This window comes from Schistocerca americana, chromosome 4 (genome assembly GCF_021461395.2).
Source record: "Schistocerca americana isolate TAMUIC-IGC-003095 chromosome 4, iqSchAmer2.1, whole genome shotgun sequence".
NCBI classification, from domain to species: Eukaryota; Metazoa; Arthropoda; class Insecta; order Orthoptera; family Acrididae; genus Schistocerca; species Schistocerca americana.
This window is the reverse complement of record NC_060122.1, coordinates 661,775,678-661,803,221: the sequence shown is the minus strand read 5'-3', so window position 1 is coordinate 661,803,221 and position 27,544 is coordinate 661,775,678. Positions and strand designations below refer to the sequence as shown.

Below are 27,544 nucleotides of genomic sequence, written 5' to 3'. Positions count from 1 at the left end.
TGCTGTCGAACCAGACGAGATCATCAGAGTTTGGTGGTGCTGAATCATTACGTTTAAGAGATAACCCTGTTAGTAATGGACTTCATCAGTCAGTGGTCGCTCCATTTTCTTGACGCTGTAGACCTACACACAGACACGTCCCTCTCCCTTCAGTAAGATACTTAATAATGTCGGTGACTCCGGGCGTCTTGCATTTCGAATCCACAACAAACAAAGGGAAGAAAAATAAACTATTTCAGCATCGTCGCTTTGACAAAGGCGCTGTGTGCAACGAATACAAGCAGTAGCGAAGAGAGCCGCAAATAGAGGCGTGGGATGCGGAGCAGTGACATTGAGGGAGAGCCTGCCAGCGCTTAGAAGCGGACGCGCCACAGCCACCCACCGAGAGCGTTCCGTCGGCCGTCGTCAGGAGCGCGCGCCGCGTCGTGTGGTCCGCGCGTTTCGGCGCTTATAATTACGGAGCCGTCAGCGCCGCGGTGTTTGGGGACCTGCAGCGGGCGGCGGCGTGTCCAGCAGCTGTCGCCACGAGCCATCAATGGCCGCGCGCGCCTGCCGCCCCGCCGTCACACCGCCTCAACTTGTCGCATGCACAGCATTTCTTCTTAGGCTTGTTGTTGTTGTGGTCTTCAGTCCTGAGACTGGTTTGATGCAGCTCTCCATGCTACTCTATCCTGTGCAAGCTTCTTCATTTCCCAGTACCTACTGCAACCTACATCCTTCTGAATCTGCTTAGTGTACTCATCTCTTGGTCTCCCTCTACGATTTTTACCCTCCACGCTGCCCTCCAATGCTAAATTTGTGATCTTCTAGTCAAGTTGTGCCACAACCTCCTCTTCTCCCCAATCCTATTCAGCACCTCCTCATTAGTTATGTGATCTACCCATCTAATCTTCAGCATTCTTCTGTAGCACCACATTTCGAAAGCTTCTATTCTCCTCTTGTCCAAACTGGTTATCGTCCATGTTTCACTTCCATACATGGCTACACTCCATACAAATACTTTCAGAAACGACTTCCTGACACTTAAATCTATACTAGATGTTAACAAATTTCTCTTCTTCAGAAATGATTTCCTTGCCATTGCCAGTCTACATTTTATATCCACTCTACTTCGACCATCATCAGTTATTTTACTCCCTAAATAGCAAAACTCCTTTACTACTTTAAGTGTCTCATTTCCTAATCTAATCCCCTCAGCATCACCCGATTTAATTTGACTACATTCCATTATCCTCGTTTTGCTTTTGTTGATGTTCATCTTATATCCTCCTTTCAAGACACTGTCCATTCCGTTCAACTGCTCTTCCAAGTCCTTTGCTGTCTCTGACAGAATTACAATGTCATCGGCAAACCTCAAAGTTTTTACTTCTTCTCCATGAATTTTAATACCTACTCCGAATTTTACTTTTGTTTCCTTTACTGCTTGCTCAATATACAGATCGAATAACATCGGGGAGAGGCTACAACCCTGTCTCACTCCTTTCCCAACCACTGCTTCCCTTTCATGCCCCTCGACTCTTATAACTGCCATCTGGTTTCTGTACAAATTGTAAATAGCCTTTCGCTCCTTGTATTTTACCCCTGCCACCTTCAGAATTTGAAAGAGAGTATTCCAGTTAACGTTGTCAAACGCTTTCTCTAAGTCTACAAATGCTAGAAACGTAGGTTTGCCTTTTCTTAATCTTTCTTCTAAGATAAGTCGTAAGGTCAGTATCGCCTCACGTGTTCCAACATTTCTACGGAATCCAAACTGATCTTCCCCGAGGTCCGCTTCTACCAGTTTTTCCATTCGTCTGTAAAGAATTCGCGTTAGTATTTTGCAGCTGTGACTTATTAAACTGATAGTTCGGTAATTTTCACATCTGTCAACACCTGCTTTCTTTGGGATTGGAATTATTATATTCTTCTTGAAGTCTGTGGGTATTTCGCCTGTCTCATACATCTTGCTCACCAGATGGTAGAGTTTTGTCATGACTGGCTCTCCCAAGGCCATCAGTAGTTCTAATGGAATGTTGTCTACTCCCGGGGCCTTGTTTCGACTCAGGTCTTTCAGTGCTCTGTCAAACTCTTCACGCAGTACCTTATCTCCCATTTCATCTTCATCTACATCCTCTTCCATTTCCATAATATTGTCCTCAAGTACATCGCCCTTGTATAAACCCTCTATATACTCCTTCCACCTTTCTACCTTCCCTTCTTTGCTTAGAACTGGGTTGCCATCTGAGCTCTTGATATTCATACAAGTGGTTCTCTTCTCTCCAAAGGTCTCTTTAATTTTCCTGTAGGCAGTATCTATCTTACCCCTAGTGAGACAAGCCTCTACATTCTCACATTTGTCCTCTAGCCATCCCTGCTTAGCCATTTTGCACTTCCTGTCGATCTCATTTTTGAGACGTTTGTATTCCTTTTTGCCTGCTTCATTTACTGCATTTTTATATTTTCTCCTTCCATCAATTAAATTCAATACTTCTTCTGTTACCCAGGGATTTCTATTAGCCCTCGTCTTTTTATCTACTTGATCCTCTGCTGCCTTCACTACTTCATCCCTCAGAGCTACCCATTCTTCTTCTACTGTATTTCTTTCCCCCATTCCTGTCAATTGTTCCCCTATGCTCTCCCTGAAACTCTGTACAACCTCTGGTTCTTTTAGTTTATCCAGGTCCCATCTCCTTGAATTCCCACCTTTTTGCAGTTTCTTCAGTTTTAATCTGCAGTTCATAACCAATAGATTGTGGTCAGAATCCACATCTGCCCCTGGAAATGTCTTACAATTTAAAACCTGGTTCCTAAATCTCGGTCTTACCATTATATAATCTATCTGATACCTTTTAGTATCTCCAGGATTCTTCTAGGTATACAACCTCCTTTTATGATTCTTGAACCAAGTGTTAGCTATGATTAAGTAATGCTCTGTGCAAAATTCTACAAGGGGGCTTCCTCTTTCATTTCTTCCCCCCAATCCATATTCACCTACTATGTTTCCTTCTCTCCCTTTTCTTACTGACGTATTCCAGTCACCCATGACTTTCGTCTCCCTTCACTACCTGAATAATTTCATTTATCTCGTCATACATTTCATCAATTTCTTCATCATCTGCAGAGCTAGTTGGCATATAAACTTGTACTACTGTAGTAGGCATGGGCTTTGTGTCTATCTTGGCCACAATAATGCGTTCACTATGCTGTTTGTAGTAGCTAACCCGCACTCCTATTTTTTTTATTCATTATTAAACCTACTCCTGCATTACCCCTATTTGATTTTGTATTTGTAACCCTGTAATCACCTGACCAAAAGTCTTCTTCCTCCTGCCACCGAACTTCACTAATTCCCACTATATCTAACTTTAACCTATCCATTTCCCTTTTTAAATTTTCTAACCTACCTGCCCGATTAAGGGATCTGACATTCCAAGCTCCGATCCGTAGAATGCCAGTTTTCTTTCTCCTGATAACGACGTCCTCTTGAGTAGTCCCCGCCCGGAGATCCGAATGGGGCACTATTTTACCTCCGGAATATTTTACCCAAGAGGACGCCATCATCATTTAACCATACAGTAAAGCTGCATGTCCTCGGGAAAAATTACGGCTGTAGTTTCCCCTTGCTTTCAGCCGTTCGCAGTACCAGCACAGCAAGGCCGTTTTGGTTAATGTTACAAGGCCAGATCAGTCAATCATCCAGACTTAGGCTTACAATCTTTATATCTAAAATGCGTATTGCAATGGAAAGGCTCCTTACAAACGAAAGCATGAAGATTATCTAGGAACTCGTAGGTTAATGTAAGGGGCGGCCAAAAAGTTTCCTTTCGAGGGCGTTGCTGCAGGATATATGCAACTTGGCGCGACTCCGATGCGGGTATGTAAGCACCGACATATAGGCAACGGATCAGTGTGGCATGCATGTCTTTCAGAAGTGCGTGCAGTAACAGATAGGACCCACGTGTTGTTATTCTCTTCTTGGCCGCCGAAGGACGAACACCGGTAGACATCCATCGGAGAATGAACAATGGGTATGGAGCAGCATTTCTGTCGGAAACCACCGCTGTGAAGTGGCTCGTAAAGTTCTGGATGCTGCTGCTTCATGATAACACACATCCCTATATCGCAAATATCGCGATGTAGAAACTTCCTGGCAGATTAAAACTGTGTGCCGGACCGAGACCCTAACTCGGGACCTTTGCCTTTCGCAGGCAAGTGCTCTACCAACTGAGCTACCCAAGCACGACTCAGGTTGGAAGGTAGGAGACGAGTGATACTGGCAGAAGTAAAGCTTTGGGGACGGGGCGTGAGTCGTGCTTGGGTAGCTCAGTTGTTTGAGCACTTGCCCACGAAAGGCAGAGGTCCCGAGTTCGAGTCTCGATCCGGCACACAGTTTTAATCTGCCAGGAAGTTTCGTATCAGCGCACACTCCGCTGCAGAGTGAAAATCTCATTATCGTAATGTAGAAGTTACGCCAGTTCAAGTGGGAGACACTCGAGCAGCCGCCCTACAGTCCTGATGTCTCCCCACGAGACTATCACTCCTTTGGTCCCTTAACAAAGCCCCTGAAGCGTCGACGATTCCTGTCGCACGAGGATGTGCATCAGGCAATTACGGACTTCCTTACTCAGCAGGACAAGGTGTTTTACCAAAAATATGTTCAAACGTGTGTGAAATCTTATGGGACTTTACTGCTAAGGTCATCAGTCCCTAAGCTTACACACTACTTAACCTAAATTATCCTAAGGACAAACACACACACCCATGCCCGAGGAAGGACTCGAACCTCCTCCGGGACCAGCCGGTGTTTTACCAAACGGGTATCTTCGACCTGGTGCGTCGGTGGGATGACTGCCACAACGCTCACGGCGAATGTGCCTGATTGCCGTACCGAATATGGAATGTACGGCCTTCTGACTGAAACTTTTTGATCGCCCCTGATTCTTTGCTCGCCGAAACCAGGGCTCTGACAGTTGGCTGCGCTGTTGCCACCTTTCAACCGAGAAGCGCAAACGGCTGCAGGCGTTAACAACAGTCGTCTACAGAGTTGTGACAACACTGAAATGTGCCCATAGAGACATAATAAGAATTGGTTGTGGTACACACGCAAAGCCAGGCATGAAACGGTGGGCATAATCCGCGCCACAATTAACTAACACCAGCTGTGACAGTGATGTGTCTGAAAATACGAGTAGAACACAGCGAGTGGTGGTGAGAAGGTGGTTAGTGGCTTGCTGTGTGCATAGGTTAATTCCGTGATGATCACAGAAACTTTCAGGGATGTTGTAGACGGGTAGATCTATCAACTGAGGTAAGGGACCGTGGTCCGGAAACGACCGAGTCGAAAATAATAATAGAGAATCGTTCTGATACCTCACAGTGGACCTATTCAACCGCAACCGCTTGGTTTCTACATTTTGAGAAGGGGTACTATGGACCAAAATAAGAAAAAAATGCCCAGTAATCTCTAAAGTGCATAACTTAAAAGTTGTGAGCACTTGTTCATCTTTCCTACTGTGAAAAAAAAATCTCTTCCATACGCCTTGAGGTATGCATTTTAGAGCCCATGTTTACTAGCCAATTTTTTCTTGTCGTGGTCCAGACTACCCCTCCCAAAATATGGAAAGAAAAGAGCCTGCAGCAGAAGAGGTCCACTGTTAGAGGTATCAGAACGATTTTCCCTTCTAACTTTCGACTCGGTCGTTTCCGGAACAGGGTCCCTCACTTCAAACTGACACAGTTACCCTCCTCCATCACCCCTTAAAGTTTGTATCATCATCATCATCATCATCATCATCATCATCATCTTCATCTTCATCTTCATCTTCATCATCATCATCATCATCATCATGGAATCACCCTGCAGATGTGTACGTGGAGTCCGCATTCAAAGCAGGAGTGGTTCAAGTCATCGCCTGAGAATTCTTGCTTGTATTCTGCGATGTTTTCCTGAAATACTTCAGCTGAATGACAGTGTAGTTCCTTCAGTAAGCCCCATGCGATCCCTTCCCCATCTTAACCAACTGCATTCGTGATTCACATCTAATTACCTTGATGGTGGCAGAACAGCAGGCTCAAACCTTCCTTCTCACCTTCGTGCGAATAAACTGCAGGACTACTGATTCCAAATTCTATCAAGGGGAATGTGTAAGAAAAAGGAAGTGATATGGACCATAGATGATATAGTGTACGTCCATCAAAACATACAGTCAGTGGAATTGTGACACACAGCCTTACCATAAGAGAAATAAAATTATGTCTTGCACTTTGCCCGCAGAATAACAATGACAATGTCATCTCGTAGAGTCGGGTGTACTGCCGGTGGTCCTCGTCTTCCCAACACGATATTTCGACGTCGTAACTCGGCGTTTTCATCAGGTGTTCCCTGAAACTGGTTGACGAGCTGACCTCGTCCCATATTTATGCCCAAGCGGTGTGTGGTGCTCCCTATGCCATCCGCGCCCGTTGTGGCCATTTCTGGCGGTGGTATCAATCTCTAGGCGCTCCCTCTTCGGTCCGCGCCCTGATGAAGACGCCGAGTTACGACGTCGAAATATCGTATTGGGAAGACGCGGACCACAGGCAGTACACTCGATTCTACGAGATGACCACAAATTGCCGGGAAAGTCTTCGAAATTATATAACAATGACAATGTCTGAGACAGGAAAGCAACCGTATTATGTCAAACTTTTGTCTCTGAGAAATCCTATGACCAGCAGATGACGATAAAAGTGTGTCAGATAAGGCAAAATAAAAGTATTCGATGATATACATTTTTCTTTACTGCACGTAACGTCCGTTCGCAACGAGAGTGTTTTAGCCTCTCGATTGGGACAGTTTGGCACCAAAATTATGTATTTCGTATCATGAGACCCTTCTTTTGCGAACCGTACGGATGACTGAGTGGTAACGTGTCTGCAGACGGGCCTGAAGTTTACAAAAAATATGGCTCGAAATAGTCAGGAATGTTTGATGGACTTTGGAATACTCCGAAGCCTTATAAAACTCTCGCAATGACCTTGTTTAATATAGTAATATTATAAGTACGATAAAATTATCGTCGTGCTGTTATCAGCGACTATTTTTATCAGCGACTATTTGCTTCACTGGAAGAAAATACCGATAGGCTGTAAAGGACAAAACTAACTTACAGAATATTGAATGTTTGTTTGCGTAAGCGCTATGTTGAATTTTACGATTACCTGACACGCACTTCTATTTTGCTTTTTGTATGCCCTTTAGTTTGGATGGGTGAGACATTCAAGGTTCCTAAAATGTGTCACAAATACACTGAAAAGCCAAAGAAACTGATACACGTGCCTAATATCGTATACGGCCCCAGCGAGAATGCGAAAGTGCCGCAACACGACGTGGCATGGACGCGACTAATGTCTGAAGTAGTGCTAGAGGGAACTGACACCAAGAATCCTGCAGGGCTGTCCATCAATCCGTATGAGTACGAAAGGGTGGAGATCTCTTCTGCACAGCACGTTGCAAGGCATCCCAGATACGCCCAATAATGTTCACGTCTGGGGAGTTGGTGGCCAGCGGAAGTGTTTAAACTCAGAAGAGTGTTCCTGGAGCCACTCTATAGCAATTATGGACATGTGAGGTGTTGCGTTGTCCTGCTGGAATTGCCCAAGTCCGTCGGGATGCACAATGGACATGATTGGATGCAGGTGATCAGACAGGACGCTTACGTACGTGTCCCCTGTCAAAAAATGGTTCAAATGACTCTGAGCACTATGGGACTTAACTTCTGAGGTCATCAGTCCCCTAGAACTTAGAACTACTTAAACCTAAGTAACCTAAGGACATCACACACATCCATACCCGAGGCAGGATTCGAACCTGCGACCGTAGCGGTCACGCGGTTCCAGACTGAAGCGCCTAGAACCACACGGCCACACCGGCCGGCTGTCGCCTGTCAGAGTCGCATCTAGACACATCAGGGGTCCCATATCACTCCAACTGCTCACGCCCCAAACCATTACAGAGCCTCTACCAGCTTGAACAGTCCACAGCTGACACGCAGGGTCCAGGAATTCGTGATGCTGTCAACATACCCGTACATGTCCATCCGCTCGAAACAATTTGAAACGAGACTCGTCCAACCACGTAACATGTTTCCAGTCCAATGTCGGTGTTGACGGGCCCAGGCGAGGCATAAAGCTTTGTGTCGTGCAGTCATCAAGGGTACACGAGGGGGCCTTCGACTCCGAAAGCGCATATCGATGATGTTTTGTTGAATGGTTCGCACGCTAACACTTGTTGATGGTCCAACACTAAAATCTATAGCAATTTGCGATTCTCTTTAGTCGTCGTTGGTTTCGTTCTTGCAGGATCTTTTTCCAGTCACAGCGATGTCACAGATTTGATGTTTTGCTGAATTCCTGATATTCACAGCACACACGTGAAATGATTGTACGGGAAAATCCCCACATCATCGCTAATCCGGGGATGCTGTGTCCCATCGCTCGTGCGTCGACTATAACACGACGTCCAACCTCACTTAAATCTTGATAACCTGCCACTGTGGCAGCAGTAACCGATTTAACAACTGCGCCAGACACTTGTTGTCTTACATAAGCGTTGCCGACCGCAGCGCCGTGTTCTGCCTGTATACATATCTCTGTATTTGAATACGCATGCCTATACCAGTTTCTTTAGCGCTTCAGTGTATATGACTTACGTTGCCAAGAATATAGCTCTCAGTGTTTCTCCACCATCGCTACATGATTCTGCGATCCGTACATGACTGAAAATATCTGTAGCTGCGTACTGCATTTCAGCAAGGCAGGAATACACACTGACTGAACTGTCAGTTCTTATTCTCAGTACAGCAGATGCTGTTCCTCCCGTATATAGGCTATCCTTGAAGTAACTCGACTGAAAAACCGTTAGGCTTCAAACCCCACAGTCAGTACCTATCAACGATGAACTCATGGACAGAAGCAGCGTGGGAATCAGTAAACAAGCACGGCCACTTTGTAGCAATGCCTTTCTGTCACTAACGCTTGCCTTAGTTTTATAAAACATATTGTTGTCGAGTCTTCTTTTACATTGCTTTGAGACGGATGGTGCTAAGATACCTATGCTTTTTCAGTTACGTACAACCACTCCAATTATTTAGGTACGAGGAAGTGCTGAAAAGTAATGCCTCCGAGAAAGTGTTAAAATTTTCTAAATAAAACAAACGATTCTACATCTTTCTTCTTCGTGTACACACATTTGAAGCCGTTTGCCATTAGAGGGCTCCGAATTGTAGTGTGTAACGTAACTATGACGGTGCTGTAATCGAATTTCGAATTCGAGAAGTCCGCCCACATATGGAGCACTCTCTCCTTCGCTCTCTCAATGCCAGACCATACCCAAGTGCTACGACATCTGCAGCAATCCGACGCCTTGGTCCATTGTCATCAATGAAACTCTGTACGGTCGCGACTAGGTCCCACCAGATTTCATCTGTTTCCAAAACTTAAAGAACGCCTTAGAGGACTTCATTTTGATAGTAATGAAGCGGTGATGTTGTGGCTCCGTCAACAATGTGAAAAATTCTACAGTGACAGTATCAACACACTGATCTCTCTTGGCAGAAATGTATTTAGTCGCCAGGGTGACTATGTTAAGCCGGCCGGGGTGGCCGAGCGGTTCTAGGCGCTACAGTCTGGAACCGCGCGACCGCTACGGTCGCAGGTTCGAATCCTGCCTCGGGTATGGATGTGTGTGATGTCCTTAGGTTAGTTAGGTTTAAGTAGTTCTAAGTTCTAGAGGACTGATGACCTCAGAGCCATTTGAACCATTTTTGACTATGTTAGGAAATAAATATGTAGATATGAATTATAAAGACGTAGAATGTTAATAACGTCTGTTTTGTTTAAAAAGCTTTAAGAGTTTTCACATAAAAATTCAGATGCATTACTTTCCAGCATGCTCTCGTGGAATCACTCCCTGTGTGGCTCAGTGAACAGCTGGCACGATTGCTCAGAGGGATTGGTTTCCCTCTGTAATGAAAAAAAAACTGAGTGAAGTTGTCATCGAGTGTGTTTCAAAGTTGTCATGCGACAACCGCACAGAACCACTGGCGAAAAAACGGTAGAGTAACAGATGGAAAGAAAGAAGCTAAAAAAGTAGTAAAGCGGCAGGCAATGAACCCAAAGGTCACGTGTTCGTTTCCTGGTAGATCCTACGATTTTTATCTGACATTTATCACTTCTTCCCCTTAGGTAATGTTTGTTGATGTGAAAATGCCGACTGCACCACGTTTCGGAGTCCACGTCAAACTCTAGGTCCCCAAAGAACTCTAAACATACCCATTAAAGCGCTGTTGTGTTCAAACAAATCTTCGGATCGACCACATCTCGATTATTATCTAATCATTCCTCAAGAAAACAAAATTTATCGTGTCAACTGTTAGTCTCCTTCCGAACCAGCTAAGCCCTCTGGTGAAACCTCAACGTCCTCTTTGGAGAAAGCTGAATCCCACATGGTGAGATGTGCGTCGTTAGTAAGTTCTCCGTCCTGCTTATGCGGAGCCGTAATTAGCCATTCAGACGTGAGTAACGTAGGCGGCAGCTGGCATCTTGTCGGACGCTCTTCCACTGACCGTTCCTCGCCGAGGAGGAAGCGAGCTGCGCGTGCGAAACGCCGCGCTGAAACAAGAAGAGCTGCTCTAACGGGAATTAGCGACGTGCCTCCGACTTTCACTGCGCCAACTGCTACGCCCAGTGTTCGGACATCAGCGATTTCCCCGTTGTGATTTGTGGCCAGGGAAAGGCCGAGAAATAATTCACGTCCGCGACCAGCAAAGCCCATTACGCCTCGCGAAACAAGGCTGCAGCTAAACTGTTGCGAAGACGCAATTTCAGTGGAGGCGAGCAGCAAAACAACGTTAGACGGCGCACTCCACTTCCACGCCCAGAGCGGCGCTAATCGCTCCGGATGCAGTCGTAAAGCACTGCCTGGTATTGGCTGCCTACTTTATCTGTCCGAGAGCGTCGCACCTGGTACTTGCCGCCGAGTTCTCGGCATAAATCTGCTGACACCTTAATCCCGGCTTTCAGGGAAACGTGTGTTCACATCAAATTGGGCTTCGGTCCTTGCAAAAGAGAACCACTCCCTCATCGGGCACTACTATGAGTAGAAACTATCACAGGTATATTCCGCGTCACGAATAATATGATAAAAAGAAGTAGTCACTCGGAGCCTAAGGCAACGTTACGGACCAAGTTTGTCTGCACAGCGCAACTGACATATGATGAATCACCAGCTTAGAATGGTTTGATGAATCGATTTACCTAAACTGTACTTTCTCCAATATCTTGCTGGATAGAAACAGCACTGATATATGCTATTTTGTCTAAAACTGACATGCTGAGACCGTGGTTGTGTGCAATTAATGTAGGTTAATTCTTACAAAGAAGAAAACAGCAACCAGTGACTATTAATACAGCTATTTATTTAGGTTTCGAACTGGCAAGTTCATCATCAGACGGCTGTTCACATGATTTTCAAGATACACTTTACATTATCGTCCGTTTTCGATTTTTATTCTTCCACTGTGGCGAAGTATTTTTGGTGTGTTTCCGTCGAATCGCGCGGAAGGAATTTTCGACGACAACAACACACCAAAAATACTTCGCCACAGAGAAAGAATAAAAATCGAAAACGGACGATAATGTAAAGTGTATCTTGAAAATCATATGAACAGACGTCTGACGATGAACTTGCAGTTCGAAACCGTTAATGGCGCAATTTACCTAATTAAATAGCAGTATTAATAGTGGCTGGTTGCGGTTTTCTTCTTTGTAAGAATTAACGTACAGAATTGATATAGTTACCGCGCAGTGTGCTGGCTTAAGGGACTGGGAGCTGACTGAGATCACGATAGGATCCCGATGGGATCCGTGCGGCAGAGTAACGTTAGTAAGTCGGTCTGCTACACAGGCCAGTGTGTGTGTGTGTGTGTGTGTGTGTGTGTGTGTGTGTGTTTGTTACGCTGCATTCCACGATAGTTTAGACCAATTCTAGGCCAGTCGCTAATCTCCGCATCAGACATTACGATAAACAATCAGTTAAAGTCCAATAACGTAGTACAGAATAAATAAAAAAAGAGTTTACGCGACTGACTGACAGAGGGCCTGCACGATTCCCCTACCTTAGATTACTTGACGAATTTTGCGGCAGGCTGGGCATCCGGCCACAAAGTTACAGTAAAATAAATGCGCCAAATCCTGAAAACAGTGGACCTCGTACTACGGTATAAACGCTAGGGGTGGCGTCTTTGAGGCGGAAAACCTTTTGTCCACGAATCAGCGCCGTTTTAGAAATCACCGCTAATGCGAAACTCAGGTCGCCCTTTTCTCACATGATACACTACGGACTACGGATAAAATACGACAGGCAGATTCCACATTTCCAAAATTCCAAAAGCATTTACCACGTTGCTCCACTGTAGACTGTAAACAAAGTCACGAGCGTATGGGACAGGTTCACAGATATGTGAGTGGCTCGAAGACATCTTAACAGCACTCAGTACGTTATCCTCCAAGGCGAGTGTTCATCGGAGAGAAGGGTATCAGGAGTACCCCTAAAAAATATGATAGGACCGCTATTATTTTCAATATACATAAATCATCTGGCGGACTCGGTTGGGCAGCAATCTGCGGTTGTTTGCTGATGATGCTGTGGTATACGGCAAGCTGTCTTTGTTGAGTGACCGTAGGATCATACAAGATGTCTTAGACAAAATTTCTATTTGATGTGATGAATAGCATCTATCTGTAAACCTAGAAAAATGTATGTTAATGCAGATGAGAACAAAACCATAATGATCGAATATAGCATTAGTAACACGAAGCTTGATACAGGGACGTCGTTTAAATATTTTGGCGTAACGTTGTAAAGCGATATGCAGTGGAATGAGTATGTGAGGATTCATAAAAATGGTTGAAATGGCTCTGAGCACTATGGGACTCAACTTTTGAGGTCATCAGTCCCCTAGAACTTAGAACTACTTAAACCTAACTAACCTAAGGACATCACATACATCCATGCCCGAGACAGGATTCGAACCTGCGACCGTAGCGGTCGCGCGGCTCCGGACTGAAGCGCCTAGAACCGCTCTGCCACACCGGTTGTCGAGGATTCATAAGGAAGGGGAATGGTCAGATTCAGTTTATTGGGAGAATACGGTGAAACTCTGGTTCATCTGTAAAGGAGACCGCATGTAGGACGATGGTGCGTACTGTTCTTGACTACTGCTCGGTTGTTTGGGAGCAGCACTATTTCGCATTAAAGGAAGGCATCGAAAAGATTCGGAGACGGGCTGCTAGAATTGTTAACGGTAGGTTCGAACAACACGTAAGTATTACGGAGGATGCTTTGTGAATTCAAGTCGTAATCCCTGGAGGAAAGGTGACTTACTTTTCGCGGAACACTACTGAGAAATTTTACAGAACCGGCATTTGAAGCTGACTGAAGAACGATTCTATCGCCGGGAACATGAAATTCGCGTAAGGACCACGAAGCTCGAGAAATTAGGGCTCATACGGAGCCGTATAGCAGGCGCAGGAAAGAACAAGTCATTAGTACTGGTACAGATTACTCTCCGCCACCCACCAAACGATGGCTTGCGGAGTATATATGTAGCTGTAGTGTGTGTATGTGTGTGTGTGAGAGAGAGAGAGAGAAAGAGAGGGGGAGAAGAGAAAGAGGGAGAGAGAGAGAGAAAGAGAGAGAGAGAGAGAGAGAGAGAGAGGTGGTTCAGTGGCTCTCTTTAGTGATACTTGCATCACCGTAGCCCCTTTCTCACATTCATTTGTCATAAAAGACGTGCGGAAGTAGCAGTTCTAGCAAAAGCAATTTCCATTTTGTGCATTGTTTTGATTCACACTGTGTTGTCTAGACAAAACTTATGCTCAACAATCACTGTCGTAGCAATGTTCTTCTTATCGATGAGAATCAGCTTTAATGATCTCCGTCTGTAAGTTCAGTTTCCACTCCTACAACGACTTTTGCGGCTCATGTTCTTACACGAACTAGGTAAGCTGTGAGGAGACTCTACATTCCAAGATGACTTATATATTATCACGTACGTAACAACAAACTAAGACGGGACGACTGTTCGCTCCATCTGCTAGCATGTGGCGTCCAATACGTCGGTAAACCAGCACAACACCATAACGTCCGCATCACGAAAGTATGACGTGCGCTGAAATACTGGTCGCTGAGAACCTTTTCAGTGTCACTGTCATTGTGTTACAGGTAAGTCAGGAAAGTAGTCCCAGGAAGAGGCATTTATAACACTGTGCTCATGCCATGTAGTGCAGACGAGGTGTGGTCATCTTTGCGCTGAACGGTCTGTCACATGACGGTGCTGGACTCGCATTCGGGAGGACGACGGTTCAATCCCACGTCCGGCCATCCCGATTTAGGTTTTCCGTGATTTCCCTAAAATCGCTCCAGGCAAATGCCGGGATGGTTCCTTTGAAAGGGCACGGCCGACTTCCTTCCCCGTCCTTCCCTAATCCAATGAGACCGATGACCTCGCAGTTTGGTCTCTTCCTCCAAACAACCCAACCCAAACCACATGACGGTGTGCTGGAAAGACTTTTGGTAGACCTCCATTTGAGTGGGACGAGGAAGACGTGGGGAGAGGGAAGACGGCGCGGCACGCACCTGTGTCTCGGTGACGTTGAGCAGCTTGGCCATCTCGGCGCGCTCGGAGGAGGAGAGGTACTTCTTCTGCTCGAACTGGCGCTCCAGCTCGAAGATCTGCCGGCCGGTGAAGGTGGTGCGCGCCTTCTTGCGCTTGCGGTCGCTGTCGGAGCCGGGCGCGCCGCCGCTGCCGCCGTCGCTGAGCGCGCCGCTCATGTCGACCGGCGGCGTCTTGGGCGCCGCGACGCCCGCCGCCGCCCCCGGCGCGCCTGCCACGCCGCCGCCGCTCGCCCCCGCCGCCCCCGTCGCCGCGCCGCCCGCCGCGCCGCCGCCGGGGTTCGCCTCCTTCTTCCGTTTCGCTCCAGTCGACTTCGTCGGCGCAGAACCGTCTGCAACGAGAAAACATCCGGCGCTACACTGTCTGCGAGTTGGCAACGGGTTGCTTGCAACAAGCAGAGTGAATCGTCTGCAACAAGGAATGAGTCACGCCTAGAGTTGGTGTCTACTATAACCCGGTCCTGTAGTTTCGGCACCGCACATAAATGTCGTAGTAAATGGTAGTATTAGTGGTATTCGTAGTTACAGAAACATAAATGAATGTGTGACACAGGAACTGGGAGTCAACGACTTTTCTTTGCTTTTTGTTTGTTCCGCGCTGCTGCTACGGTCGCAGGTTCGAACACGCAGTGTGCGCGTCCGGGATAACGTTCCGCTGGCCACTGCGAAAACTCTAAGTCCCTTACCTAAGGTCAAAGTTTTCGCACTCTATATAAGCGAGCGCGCTCTCGCGCTACGCGCAGTCTGTGTCTTGCTGCTGCACAGGCAACTGCATTGAACGCCGCCAACATGCCGTACAGGAGATATCGACCTCGTCGTCGCACAACAGTTGAAAGGTGGCTACACTGAGCCACAGCGCCAGAGATTGCGCCAAAGAGTATTATTTCGCCGCCTCCACTGGCAGTTCTTATCGAGAAGTCGTGGTGGAGAGTGCTTGTTGAGATGTAGCAGTGGTGAGTCGTTGTTGAGAAGTTCGCATGGAGAGTGCTTGTTCAGAACTTGTAGTATTGTTCTGATGGGCTAGACACCAGATGTTGTTGGATTAGGGATGCTGTAATGTGCTTTTCGTCAATATATATGAAGGTAAAAAAATTCCTTTTTTTTGTATTATTTCAATGTCTTGAACAATAATGCCTATTGGTTACAGGTTCAGTCAACAAAGCATCTGGCTCGTGTTCTTGTATTAGACTGTATTTCTGGTTTCTATGTGCAATTATAGTATTTCTGGTTTTTTTAATTACTTCAGTATAAATGATGTTTAAAATATCTGGTCTTATTGAGGAAGAACCGTGCCAGATGTGTACGTTGAATCACACTTCCACACACAGAACAACTACACTTGTGTTTTGTTGTTTCGTAGGTTTTATAGTTGCTGGGGACTTAATTAATTAATTGTGTTAACGGAAATTTTCTTTCATTCTTTGTTGTTGTTCTATGCAGTCAGATGGCGTACTAATACTAGTCAGGGCCAACCGGTTACGAGACTGCGTAACCGGACAGTCAGCTACGAAAATTAAAAACTATTTGCATAATATATAATTAAGCCCCCATGCACAGTTCACAAAAATATAGAAAACATTGAACTTACAACAACATCAGGAAACAAGAAAAATCGCATCCCAGTGAAGAGTGTCGCCGCCAACGCGCTCGTTGATGGACCATGTGTGTTTCTTGGATGTACTCTTAATTTTAGTTTGGACATAAACGATACCTTCTCTCATGGGAACGGATGGTTGACAGCTGCCGTAGTAAGAGGAGGTAGCGGAGTATCAAGTGTACCTGGACTGGAAAGCCATCCGACACGAATACGTTGTATTTACTTTCATAATAAAATATGACTCTATCCCAGTAGTCTTTCTTCATGAATCTATGTTCCTGGGCAAAATCAAGACATTCCTTCTGATTTTGTTCACTGACCCAAAATTTGTTGCGAGGCATCCAGTCATTATATCCGTGCTTCTTGCAGGTATTTCGGACTGTGTTGCCACATGCTTTCTTGCCCTTCGATCCTAACTCCTCAGCCAGCGCTGATTTTAGCATTTTTCTTGATTTCCATCCCGACAAACTTCACGTCCTCATCGGTCAACGAGCGACGCCGTCCCAACCGTGCCTCGTTTCTCTATCTTTTGCTTACGCAAATGCGATCTGTTATCGGCCGAACCATCGATCTACTTCTCGTATGAGGATCTGTACTGATTATGCAAGTGTACAATACGTTTTCCTGTAGTCAGCGTTATCTCGATACCCCTAGGGGCCATGATGCCAGCTCCACTGTCCCGGCGCAGCTGAACACCACATCAGGTGGCAGATTGTGGTTGCGGACAGTTGACACACAGGGTGTGCCGTGGGTCAGCATTAAAGTTTAGTCCCGGTGCGCGAATTTTACGCATATTCAGCTGGTAGACGAATACTTTATAAAGTAGCTTTTGTAAGAAACTTTCTATTTTGTTAACCTTGTTGTTGCTATGAACGTATTTTGTTTCTTGCATTTAAACAAAAATTAGTTACAGAGGTACTTCCCACGGGATTGGCTCTTCAGATTTTGTATTTGCTTCTTGTCAAGTGCCACAGACAGTTATTTTTTTTTAAATACAGCCAGACTAATACTTTTTGGACTCACTGCAGTCATGCTTTGTTCGTCCTACCGACATCCAGTTCATCCGAGACGCAACTGCAAGCTCAGCTGTGCGTGATCAACATACCAATCGGCCAATCTCTGTCGAAGAACAGTCCCGTAATTCATTACGTGTAGGTATACCTACATTGGGAGAGGTGGACCCACGCAGTGATTCCAGTCTCTTTCCATTCTCGTTTCTGTTACACACAAAGCAAATTTGACGATTCTTTTGATGAGTTGGCCAAGCAATAGGCAGGTACCCACTAAAAGTATTAAATGGAAGGGATGAGGAGTATTTTATGCGGACTTAATGCTGTACACATTTATCACTGGTCACTAGTGTGTGAACAAGGGCGCCAGAACACGTGTGTGGTTGGCAGCAGCTACGGACAAGGCCACCATGACTTCGGGCCTGGCGCGGTCTCTTTCATCACGCGAGCCAATAAAACACGACGACCAAAGAAAGAGTAGTCACGAAAGCGGTCGTGGTCGCCGCACATGCGTGTAACGCCACACTTTGTCCTTTCCACTCTCTGAACACACTCAAGTCCAGATACGACTGAGAAACACAGAGCTGATACTACCATTCATTCTGCTGTGCTTTTGTGTAGGCAAACATTCACATTTATGGCGAAATATCTGCTGTTCATCTCGATACTCATGAACTACTAGTTTCACATGTGTGACCAGTACTTCGTATAAAAAAATGGCTCTGAGCACTACGGGACTTAACATCTGAGGTCATCAGTCCCCTAGAACTCAGAACTACTTAAACCTAAGTAACCTAGGGACATCACACACATCCATGCCCGAGGCAGGATTCGAACCTACAATCACAGCGGTCGCGCGGTTCCAGACTGATGCGCCTAGAACCGCTCGGCTACACAGGTCGGCTTTGCACGACAGTTTTAATCTTTCGGTGATTTTACTATTTATTTGTTAGTTTCCCTGCGCTTCGTTTTCATCGTTTACAGATCCGATGATGAATGTATCTTACAGTCGAAGTCAGTCATGCGTCACTAATGTCGTCTGGATAAATAACAGAAAAAAGAATTGTTATATCAATCACTGAGTTATAGTAAAAGAGAAATGAATCCTACTTTATTAAGCTGTATCTTATGTAAATTCGTTTATGATCACTTACCCGCGTTGTATTAGCAACAGACGTTTAAATTATCGCAATAGCTTCGTTATAAGCACCTGGTTGCAAGATAGTGGTGAACATCTGCAGCATTTCACGTCTTTTGGCAGATATGAAATGGGACGTAAAACGAATCCATAAATATCACACAGAAGACGTTAGTGTGACCAGTCTTCGAGCACTAGTCCAGTGTTTTGGGTCCTTATCATATAGGCATGATAGTAGGAGACGGACCCGTAGGATAGTAAAAGTTTGATGTAGTCCACAGGAAAGTCTAATAGCGCTCCTCAGGGAGCGTAAATGTAAACCTTTGGAGAAAGCCGACTTTGTTCTCGGTAAACTCTGTCGAGTAATTTTAGAGAACCGGTATTCGAGGAATGCCTCGGCAGCATTTCCACACTTATGATCGTGAATCTCGAGTTATGTGCCACAGTAACAAGATAAGGGAGATTAATGAGAAACACAGACAATGATTTTTTCCCCTCGGTACACAAATGGATCGGGACAGATATTCGCCACTACCCTTCAAGATACACTGTGCAGTTGCTTGCGGAGAATGTATGTAACTATACAGGGCGAATGAGAATTCGACCGACAAACATTCAGAGATTGTTCTAAGAATTTTGGTGTAAGATACCCATGGTCTCCGGTCGCTCGTTAAAGAGCAATAATGTAATTATCATTTACTGGGTTGGGTTTTGCAGTCACCCTTGTTTCTGTAAAAACACCTACACAACAGTGAAGAAGCCTGTAATACGCAACAACCAAAAAGTACAACACCGACCAAAGAGCACTGGAACAACTCTCAGGTCCTGAAGTACTGTGACGTGGTCACCGTCGGTACGGAAACAGCTCAGCATAGCCTCGTTCTGTTGCTCATCCATTGCATTCAGTGGACCCATACATGAGATCATCCAACACCTCATCAAGTACACCGATCCACAGTACTGCGTGTATCACTGACGACACACAACTAAGACTACCTGAAAACAAAACCCTAGACATAACCGAACAGCAAGAGAGTACAAACTTGAGGACATCCAGTCAAGGATGGCATTACTGTTGTGAAGCACGTATGATGAACGAATGGAAACGAGACACACAGCCTGAGTTGTAAAACTACCGTAAGTAAGCGTAGAGTAGGATACTATTCCTAGTAGCCTTGGTTGGTTAAGACCATAACCGCGTTACCTGTATATTAGGTGTGTTGCATACCTATCGGGCGTTACCTCAAATGGTTCAAATGGCTCTGAGCACTATGGGACTCAACTGCTGTGGTCATAAGTCCCCTAGAACTTACAACTACTTAAACCTAACTAACCTAAGGACAGCACACACATCCATGCCCGAGGCAGGATTCGAACCTGCGACCGTAGCGGTCGTGCGGTTCCAGACTGTGGACGTTACCTCACTTTGATCGCTTCGTTTGCGTATGCAATCAGTGTCTTAAGATTACCTTCGAAACTGAGTGAGGACATGTAAAGCGTCATGTAACCTACAAAACATTTATGTTCTGCACAGTAATCGTCCTGCGTACTACTTAAAAATAAGCTGTATGTATAGCAAAATTGAAACTGTCAAACTTTAGTTCTGGTTTTATTCGAAAATTGTTGATCTGTAATGTGAAACAGAGAGTATTTGTAGTAAAAAGCAAAAAAACAATAAAGGTTTATTATATACACTAGAAAACTCAAGGCCTCAAAAAAAGTAAAGAAAAGGAGATGCAAATAAAAAAATATCGAACTTAGCTTCAATTCTTAGTTCAGGTTACGTAAAACATGCTTCTGTTATTCATAAACAACTTTCGCACTTATGGATAATACAAGCAACCGTCGCCTTTGATCGTATTGAAAAATGTTCGTTAATTACACGGATATTTTATGTTGTGTTTGTAAACTATACTTGCATCAAAGGTAATTGCTTTGGCTACATATAAGCACAGACGTTACACGCTCAACTAATTTCGATTGCTTGAAAAATGCAATTTATATTTTGTAACGATACCAAATGCACAACGGACTAAAACGTGACGATGTGCTGTTCTAATTATGCGCAAAACGTAGAGAAGTCTTCAGCACCCAGCTTCTCTCTCACAGATTCATTTACTTTTCTTTCCTTACCAATGCTAACGATGCTGCTGCTAATTCTACCATTTACTACGTCATTTATGTACTGTAACAGAACTACCGAACCGTAGTTTTGGTAGAGCGTAAGTCTGCACAGAGCGTACCACCGTCGGGATTCGAACGAAATGCAGTAAAGCTGTAAAGAGCCGCCGGAGACAGTTGGTCGCTTATACGTTGTACCAAATTACTTAAAGTATCCCTGGACAATTTCTGAAAGTTTATTCGTTCAAAATGGTTCAAATGGCTCTGAGCACTATGGGACTTAACATCTGAGGTCATCAGTCCCCTAGAACTTAGAACTATTTAAACCTAACTAACGTAAGGACATCACACACATCCATGCCGAGGCAGGATTCAAACCTACGACCGTAGCAGTCGCGCGGTTCCGGTCTGAAGCGCCTAGAACCGCTCGGCCACCGCGGCCGGCTGAAAGTTTGTTCGCGGAGTTCCTGTATACGTCGTCATTTTTACTTGAACCTGTCCGTAATTGTTCTCATTGTGAGCAAGATTGTGCAGTGGATTAGTTTCTGTGGAGGGTTCAAGTTCAAGTTCAAATTCTGATCTAGTTTACCTGGATTTTCTTAAAACGTGCAAGATATTACAGTACTCAGATACTGCCCTCAACAGTCCAAGGTCGATCTCTTCTGGCATCCTCTCTCTTATCGACCTAGTGCTGAACGAACGTGCCGCCAGCGATGCCGACCGTTAAGCGGTAACCGCGTGTAACGAAACACGAAGTGATCACTTAGCACCGCGTTAGAGCCGCGGGCGTCGCGCTGTACGATTCGCGGCCGATCGCCGCGGAACGGCTACATAAACACATTTAAGGCGCCGCCAGTTGTCCGCGCTGGCTTCTGCGGAGGCAGCAGCCGTTAAGCGCGCCGAAAGCCGTCGTAAACGAGCCGCACAATGGATCGCCAGTGTTAAGTGTCTCCTCGGGCGCTTTTATATCCCCATTACCAAGACAAATAAACGCTAAAGCGGCGGCGCGCCTCTCAATTGCGCAGGCGGCAAGCGCGCTCGCCCGTGCTGACGCCGCACCGCGCCGCGCGGCCCAGGGCCAACGCAGCGCGCTCCGCGCCTGCTCGGAAGGCCGCAGAAGCTACCAGTCCCCGCCTCTGCTGGCGACACTTGTCTGTATCAGTCGTTTCGGGTCCGCATCGGACTTCAGCCACCAATATTACACCATAATTTTCTTAAAAAAACGTAACGTTCCTTCATGTCGCGTTACTTGCAACTGAATGGCTGGTTACGTGTTTAGCCACCTGCGCAACGATGTCCAAAAACTATCCTTACCGTATTATTAGGACAAGGAAAAAATTTGTCCGCCTCGCACGGATTCGGCGGTGGTATAAACGAGATTAAGCGTTTATTACGTTGTTCAGTGTTGCACAATAAATCGAGAGTCGACTTTACCTGTGTTTCTTTGTTTATGTGGATTTCTGAAGCAGTTGCGTCGTGAACGTTTGACTCAGACTTACTGGACTACCGTACCACGATAAAACTTGGTCTGGACGATTTATCTCAAATGTAGATTCATCAAAAACTATTAAAGGTTTGTTCCATTAAGTTCCGGATGTTCAGCCGAAAGAATTCTCCTTCTTAATATTTCGGCTGTATAACGTTCAGCCATCTTCAGAGTGAGCCGCAAGACTGCCGGTCCAGTGCTCGCTTCGTCCCTTTATACTCGTGTACCGCATGCGGTCACAGATGCAAATGCGGCAGAGACGCTGGTCGGCGGCAGAGACATGCACAACGCGCGAGTTACATCTATGACTCCGCAGTCGACCTGTGTTGGCATGTCGATATATCATTGTGAGCTGCACTGTGACGACGTCTTTGTGAGTTTGTTACACCAAGTGCCGGATTCCATGATTTATCAAGGTTGAAACCACTATCTCTATTGATTAAATTCGTCATCAAGCGAATCTCAATTGCCTCCTTCATTATCGAGTCCCAAAAAGATGATGTACTTGACAAAATTTCGACGTTGTCATACAATATACTGTGACCAGTGTCAATACAGTGCTCTGCCACTGCCGACTTGTTAGGCTGTAAAAGTCGTGTGGACCACTGATGTTCTCTACATCTTTCTTGGACAGTACCAGTTGTTTGTCTAATGTAAGAAAGGCCACATTCACATGGAATTTTGTAAACTCCAGACTTTCGCATCAGTAAATCATCTTTCACGGAGCCCACGAGTGCAGCTGTCTTGGGTGGAGCACAAAAAATCACTTTCACTTTGTGTCTGCTGAGAATCCGTCTTATTTTTGATGAGAGGCTACCCACATATGGCAGGAAGGCCATCGATTTAAAGGTTTCTTCATCTTCTTCTGCTTTTTTTGTGGCCTCTTTCGGTTTCATTTGCAGTGCCTTCTGTATTTGCTGTTCGGAGTACCCACTGTGTTCAAACACTCTTTGTCAGTGGGAAAGTTCATCTTGCAGACTGCTTTCGTCAGAAATAATACGCGCTCTATGGGTCAAAGTTCGGAGAACACTCATCGCCTGTGCAGGATAGTGGCAGCTATTTGCACGTAAACACAAATTCGTGTGCGTCGGCTTCCGATACACTTCATGTCCCAAAGTGCTATCCTCTCTGCGCCGAACCAGAACATCCAAGAATGGAAGGCATCCCTCCTTTTCAATTTCCACAGTGAACTTTATTGGAAAGTGGAGGGAGTTCAGGTGTCTTAAGAAGTCTTACAAGTTATCTTCACCATGGCACCAAACTACAAAGGTACCATCAACATACCTCCAGATAACCGTGGGCTTCAAGTCAGCAGATTCAAGCGCCTTCTCCTCGAAGTCTTCCATAAATAAATTGGCCGCCAGAGGGGATAAGCGACTACCCATGGCGACTCCGTCCGTCTGTTCACGGTAAAGACTTGTTCACAAGTTAGATTCTGCATTTTCAGCAGTTAAGAACAAGGTGACTGAATTAAATTGTCCTTGAATTTCTCTTTAAGCATGTCCATCTGAATGAAATCCCAAAACTAGGCAACAAAGCGCATGCCTGGCATGATACAATTGTCTATTACCATCCTCTGTCCTCTGTGCTATTCTTATAAAGCTGCGCGGGGTAGCCGCGCGGCGAGGCACCTTGCCACGGTTCGCGCGTCTCTCCCCGTCGGAGGTTCGAGTCCTCCCTCGGGCATGAGTGTATGTGTAGTCCTTAGCGTAAGTTAGTATAAGTTAGATTAAGTAGTGTGTAAGCCAAGAGACCGATGACCTCAGCAGTTTGGTGCCATAGGGACTTATCACCACCATCTTCTTATAAGCATAACTGGTACATCCTACGCCATCAACGATTGACCTTTAATATTAATAACCTGGCCTACCGGTTTGTTTCATTCCACCGCCCCTTCAACTGTTAGGAGAGGAGATAAAGACAGATGTAAGAGCTCATTTGAGAAAGAAATGCGTAATAAGTGATGAGGTTGTATGTGAAAGAGTGTTTCCGGAACGATGTGAGATGGATAAGCTAGGAAAGAGGTGGTCTACCGAGCTCTCGAGAAGGGCGAGAAGAGAGCGAGTAAAAAGCGGCCTCGGCAGCGAGAGGGAAATGAGCGTTCTGCTCAACGAAGAACGATGGCTAGATGTCCGTATCGGTGACATGTTAACCTGGGGGCGCAGGACTCACGTTTCCTTTGGATAGGATGTGGATATTTTACAAGTGTGTGACATGATAGTGGAACGGCTGCAGTGTCCGAGGCTTGCTAATCAGCGATGACACGACTGTGACATTGGATTTAGGTTGTAGGAAGTGTGGGAAATTCAAAGGTGTCCACATGTCGGGAGAGGAGGGAGGGATAATTAATAAATTTATACAGGATTCGAGTTGGGAAAGGCAGACAGACAGGAAAGACGGGGCGGACTGCATTTTATTCGAAGATTTGGAAGGAAACAATATTTGCGTTTAGGGCCCCGTCGTCGACGACATTATTGCGGACTGAGTACTATCTCGGACTAGGGCAGGAAATCGGCCGTACAATTTCATCAGAAGTATCCGCGCATTTCCGTTAAGCAATTTAGGAAAGTTACACAGGCCACACAGGATTCCAACTTTCGTTCTCCCGAATGCGAATCCAGACTCTTATCATTGCGCTACATCGCTCGGCCGAGGTTGTGGGAGTCAGGTATTTGGGTTTAGCCGAAATGAAAGCGACAATTGCATGATTATAGATCACACTAAGGTTTTGTATGTGTGGAGTACGGTGATGGGACGCTATATTCGACTGATCATCAGTGTTTCAGTTTTAACGGAGTTTCACCCCCCCCCCCTCCCCCTCCTGCTTCCACACGAACAGCTGAGACACTAATTTATATCCATACTCTGCACACCACTGTAAAGTACGGTGGTAGAGAATACTTGCCATCGTAATATTTATTAAGAGTCCTTCTAGTTCCGTTCGCGTATGAAGCACAGAAGCACAGGATATATGACTGCTTAAGCAGCAACTGTGTGCGCCATGCAGTCAGAATAACCATGTCTTCACGGAGCCTACGTGAGCGATTCGTATGGGGCAATAGCTAGTTATTCTTGGATTCATCATTCAATACTGTTCCTAGAAACTCTTTTAATAGGTTTCCGAGGGATATTTCGTGTATGTGTTCAAGCGCCAGCCATTTCATGTTTTTCAACATTTTCGTGACGTTCGCTACAGCGTTAAGCAAACCTGTCACCATTTTCATCGCCCTTTTACAGTACCCTCTCGTTAATCGTATTTCGTATAGGTCCAACAGACCTCAGAAATACTCTTAAATGGGGCAGACTGACTGCATTTTCCCAATATCTTATCGCAGTAATACAGCCAGCGCTTTGGCTTTGCACTGCGTTAGGTGTTTACAATTGCATTGCATCCAAAAGACACACATGTAGATCATGGAAAATAAGATGGGAGAAGTGGATAGTTGGTTGACCTTGAAAAGTACTTCAAACTATGTAGCTGAAAGCATTACTATGTCAGTTTCGTACCTATACGAAACACAGAGAAAACACATGTTTTTAAGGAGTGCACAATTTGACAAAACAGACCCCATTTTTGCGTATATAACGCATATCTTTGACCGTGGAATCATTTTAATATTACCCCAGAGATATGTATATGTAAGGTGATAATGCATAAATTTGACCTTTGCTTAATTTAAGGTATGTGACTTTCACGGAAATATTCAAGTTATTAATAACGAATATCTTTCACTTTAAACTACCGGTTACATAATTTTTAGTGCATATCTGGCACATCATTTTAATAGTAGATTGTGACTGACTGGAAAGGGGCGATGGATTGGGTGTAAAGCACACAACCGGTCTGTTTCCATCATCTTGGACTTTTTGACTAGCTGGAGACAAGGAGGGGGAGACTGGCGAAGGGGCCTGAACAGATATTTATGCCATAAATAATGTAATTTGACACCATTTTTATGCGTCACTGCGCTCTGACTGGTTGGGGTTTTAACTTTTCCGCTATCACAATTGGGCTAGGTTTCCAAGCTTGAATTTTTAATACCGCACTGTGATTGGCTGGAGATAAGGGGTGAGGGAAGGGAGAGAGGGTTATTATTTTCTTTTACCATAACTGGGCTATTTTTTGATACTACGTTCATGTTGGTTGGAAAGAGTAGAGGGTATAAAACACACAATTTGTCTGTTTCCATCATCTTGCATTTTTAACACTGTGGTATGATACGCTGGAGATGAGGAGTAGGACATGGTTTGTCACTATTCTACTGACACAATTGCACTATTCCTGCCATCTTGGAATTTTAATACTGTGCTATGACTGGCTGGAGATACTCCATTGTGATTGGTTGGAGATAGAGAAAGGAGGAGATGGTTTTAAATTTTTCACCAACACAATTTTCCACTAACAACAACTGTGATTGTCTGGATACAGGGGAAGGGAAAGGGAGGGGAAGGGACGGCTGGGGGAAAGCAGGAGGAGTGAGCGGGCCCGGAGGTATCACTTGCCCCTGTAAGGATGATCACGTCATTGCCCTGCCCCTGAATGTTAGCAACCCCAGTGCAAAGGTCAACATGCTTTACCTACCTATCGTAAGTAATCAATCCATTTCAAATGCCCACAATTTATTACACACACTTATTTGAATGAGTTGAGTGATTCCAACTGTGCTTCATTGATGTTGTAGTAATAGGACACTAAATTTTTGCGTTTTGAGACGTGCACAATTTTATATTACTAAACAGCGCAGTGCGTCAGTGCCTAACACAATCTATGTCGGTCATATCGATGTCGTCTTCCAGCAGGGATTCGAATTAATTGCATCGCATGCTACTTAGTAGCAGTCTTAGAATTCCTTTCTGCCGTCTTTACGACATTTCACTCTGGCTTTGCCCGGTTCTAGAAATGAAGATTCTGTTTATATGAATGCATGGCGTCTGTACTTCCGGACATGTCCGAAAGAACAGACACCACGCATTCTTGCAACTGATTCGCCCCGATGGGTTATGAATCCACGACCTTCAGTGCGAATGCAAAAGTAGTGAGCAAGGGGGGACTGCGGATAGCTGGCGCTAGGTGGGAATGTGGGTTGGCCGAGAGCCGTGCCAAAATAGTCCTCGCAGTGCCGATAAACGCTGTCCGGGTGGCGCAGTGGTTGACGCCGCTGGAGAGGCCGCGTCGAATCCCAGTTCGGCACACATTTTCACTCGCCGCCGCTGATTACGCATAATATGCCGATGCAGCTGACATCAACAGTTTCTTCCCTTTCCTTTCTCTCTCATCCACTTTCAGTTTACATAATAAGATCTTGCTTCCAGAATGAGATTTTCAGCCGGCCGGAGTGGCCGAGTGGTTCTAGGCGCTGCAGTCTGGTATCGCGTGACCGCCACGGTCGCACGTTCGAATCCTGCCTCGGGCATGGATGTGTGTGATGTCCTTAGTTTAGTTAGGTTTAAGTAGTTCTAAGTTCTAGGGGACTGATGACCTCAGAAGTTAAGTCCCATA

General features: G+C 45.4%; 1 protein-coding gene across 1 annotated transcript in view; it reads right to left on the bottom strand.

The window, feature by feature from the left end:
• LOC124613681 (proline-rich receptor-like protein kinase PERK2) overlaps positions 1 to 27,544 on the bottom strand; it is a gene marked incomplete at its 5' end in the record, with an annotated part of 738,898 nt that overhangs the window by 263,891 nt on the left and 447,463 nt on the right. Inside the window, 2 exons of the mRNA XM_047142397.1 lie at positions 14,657 to 14,838; positions 14,950 to 15,024. Coding sequence (XP_046998353.1) covers positions 14,657 to 14,838; positions 14,950 to 15,024 — 257 coding nt within the window. The remainder of the gene's footprint in view (positions 1 to 14,656; positions 14,839 to 14,949; positions 15,025 to 27,544) is intronic.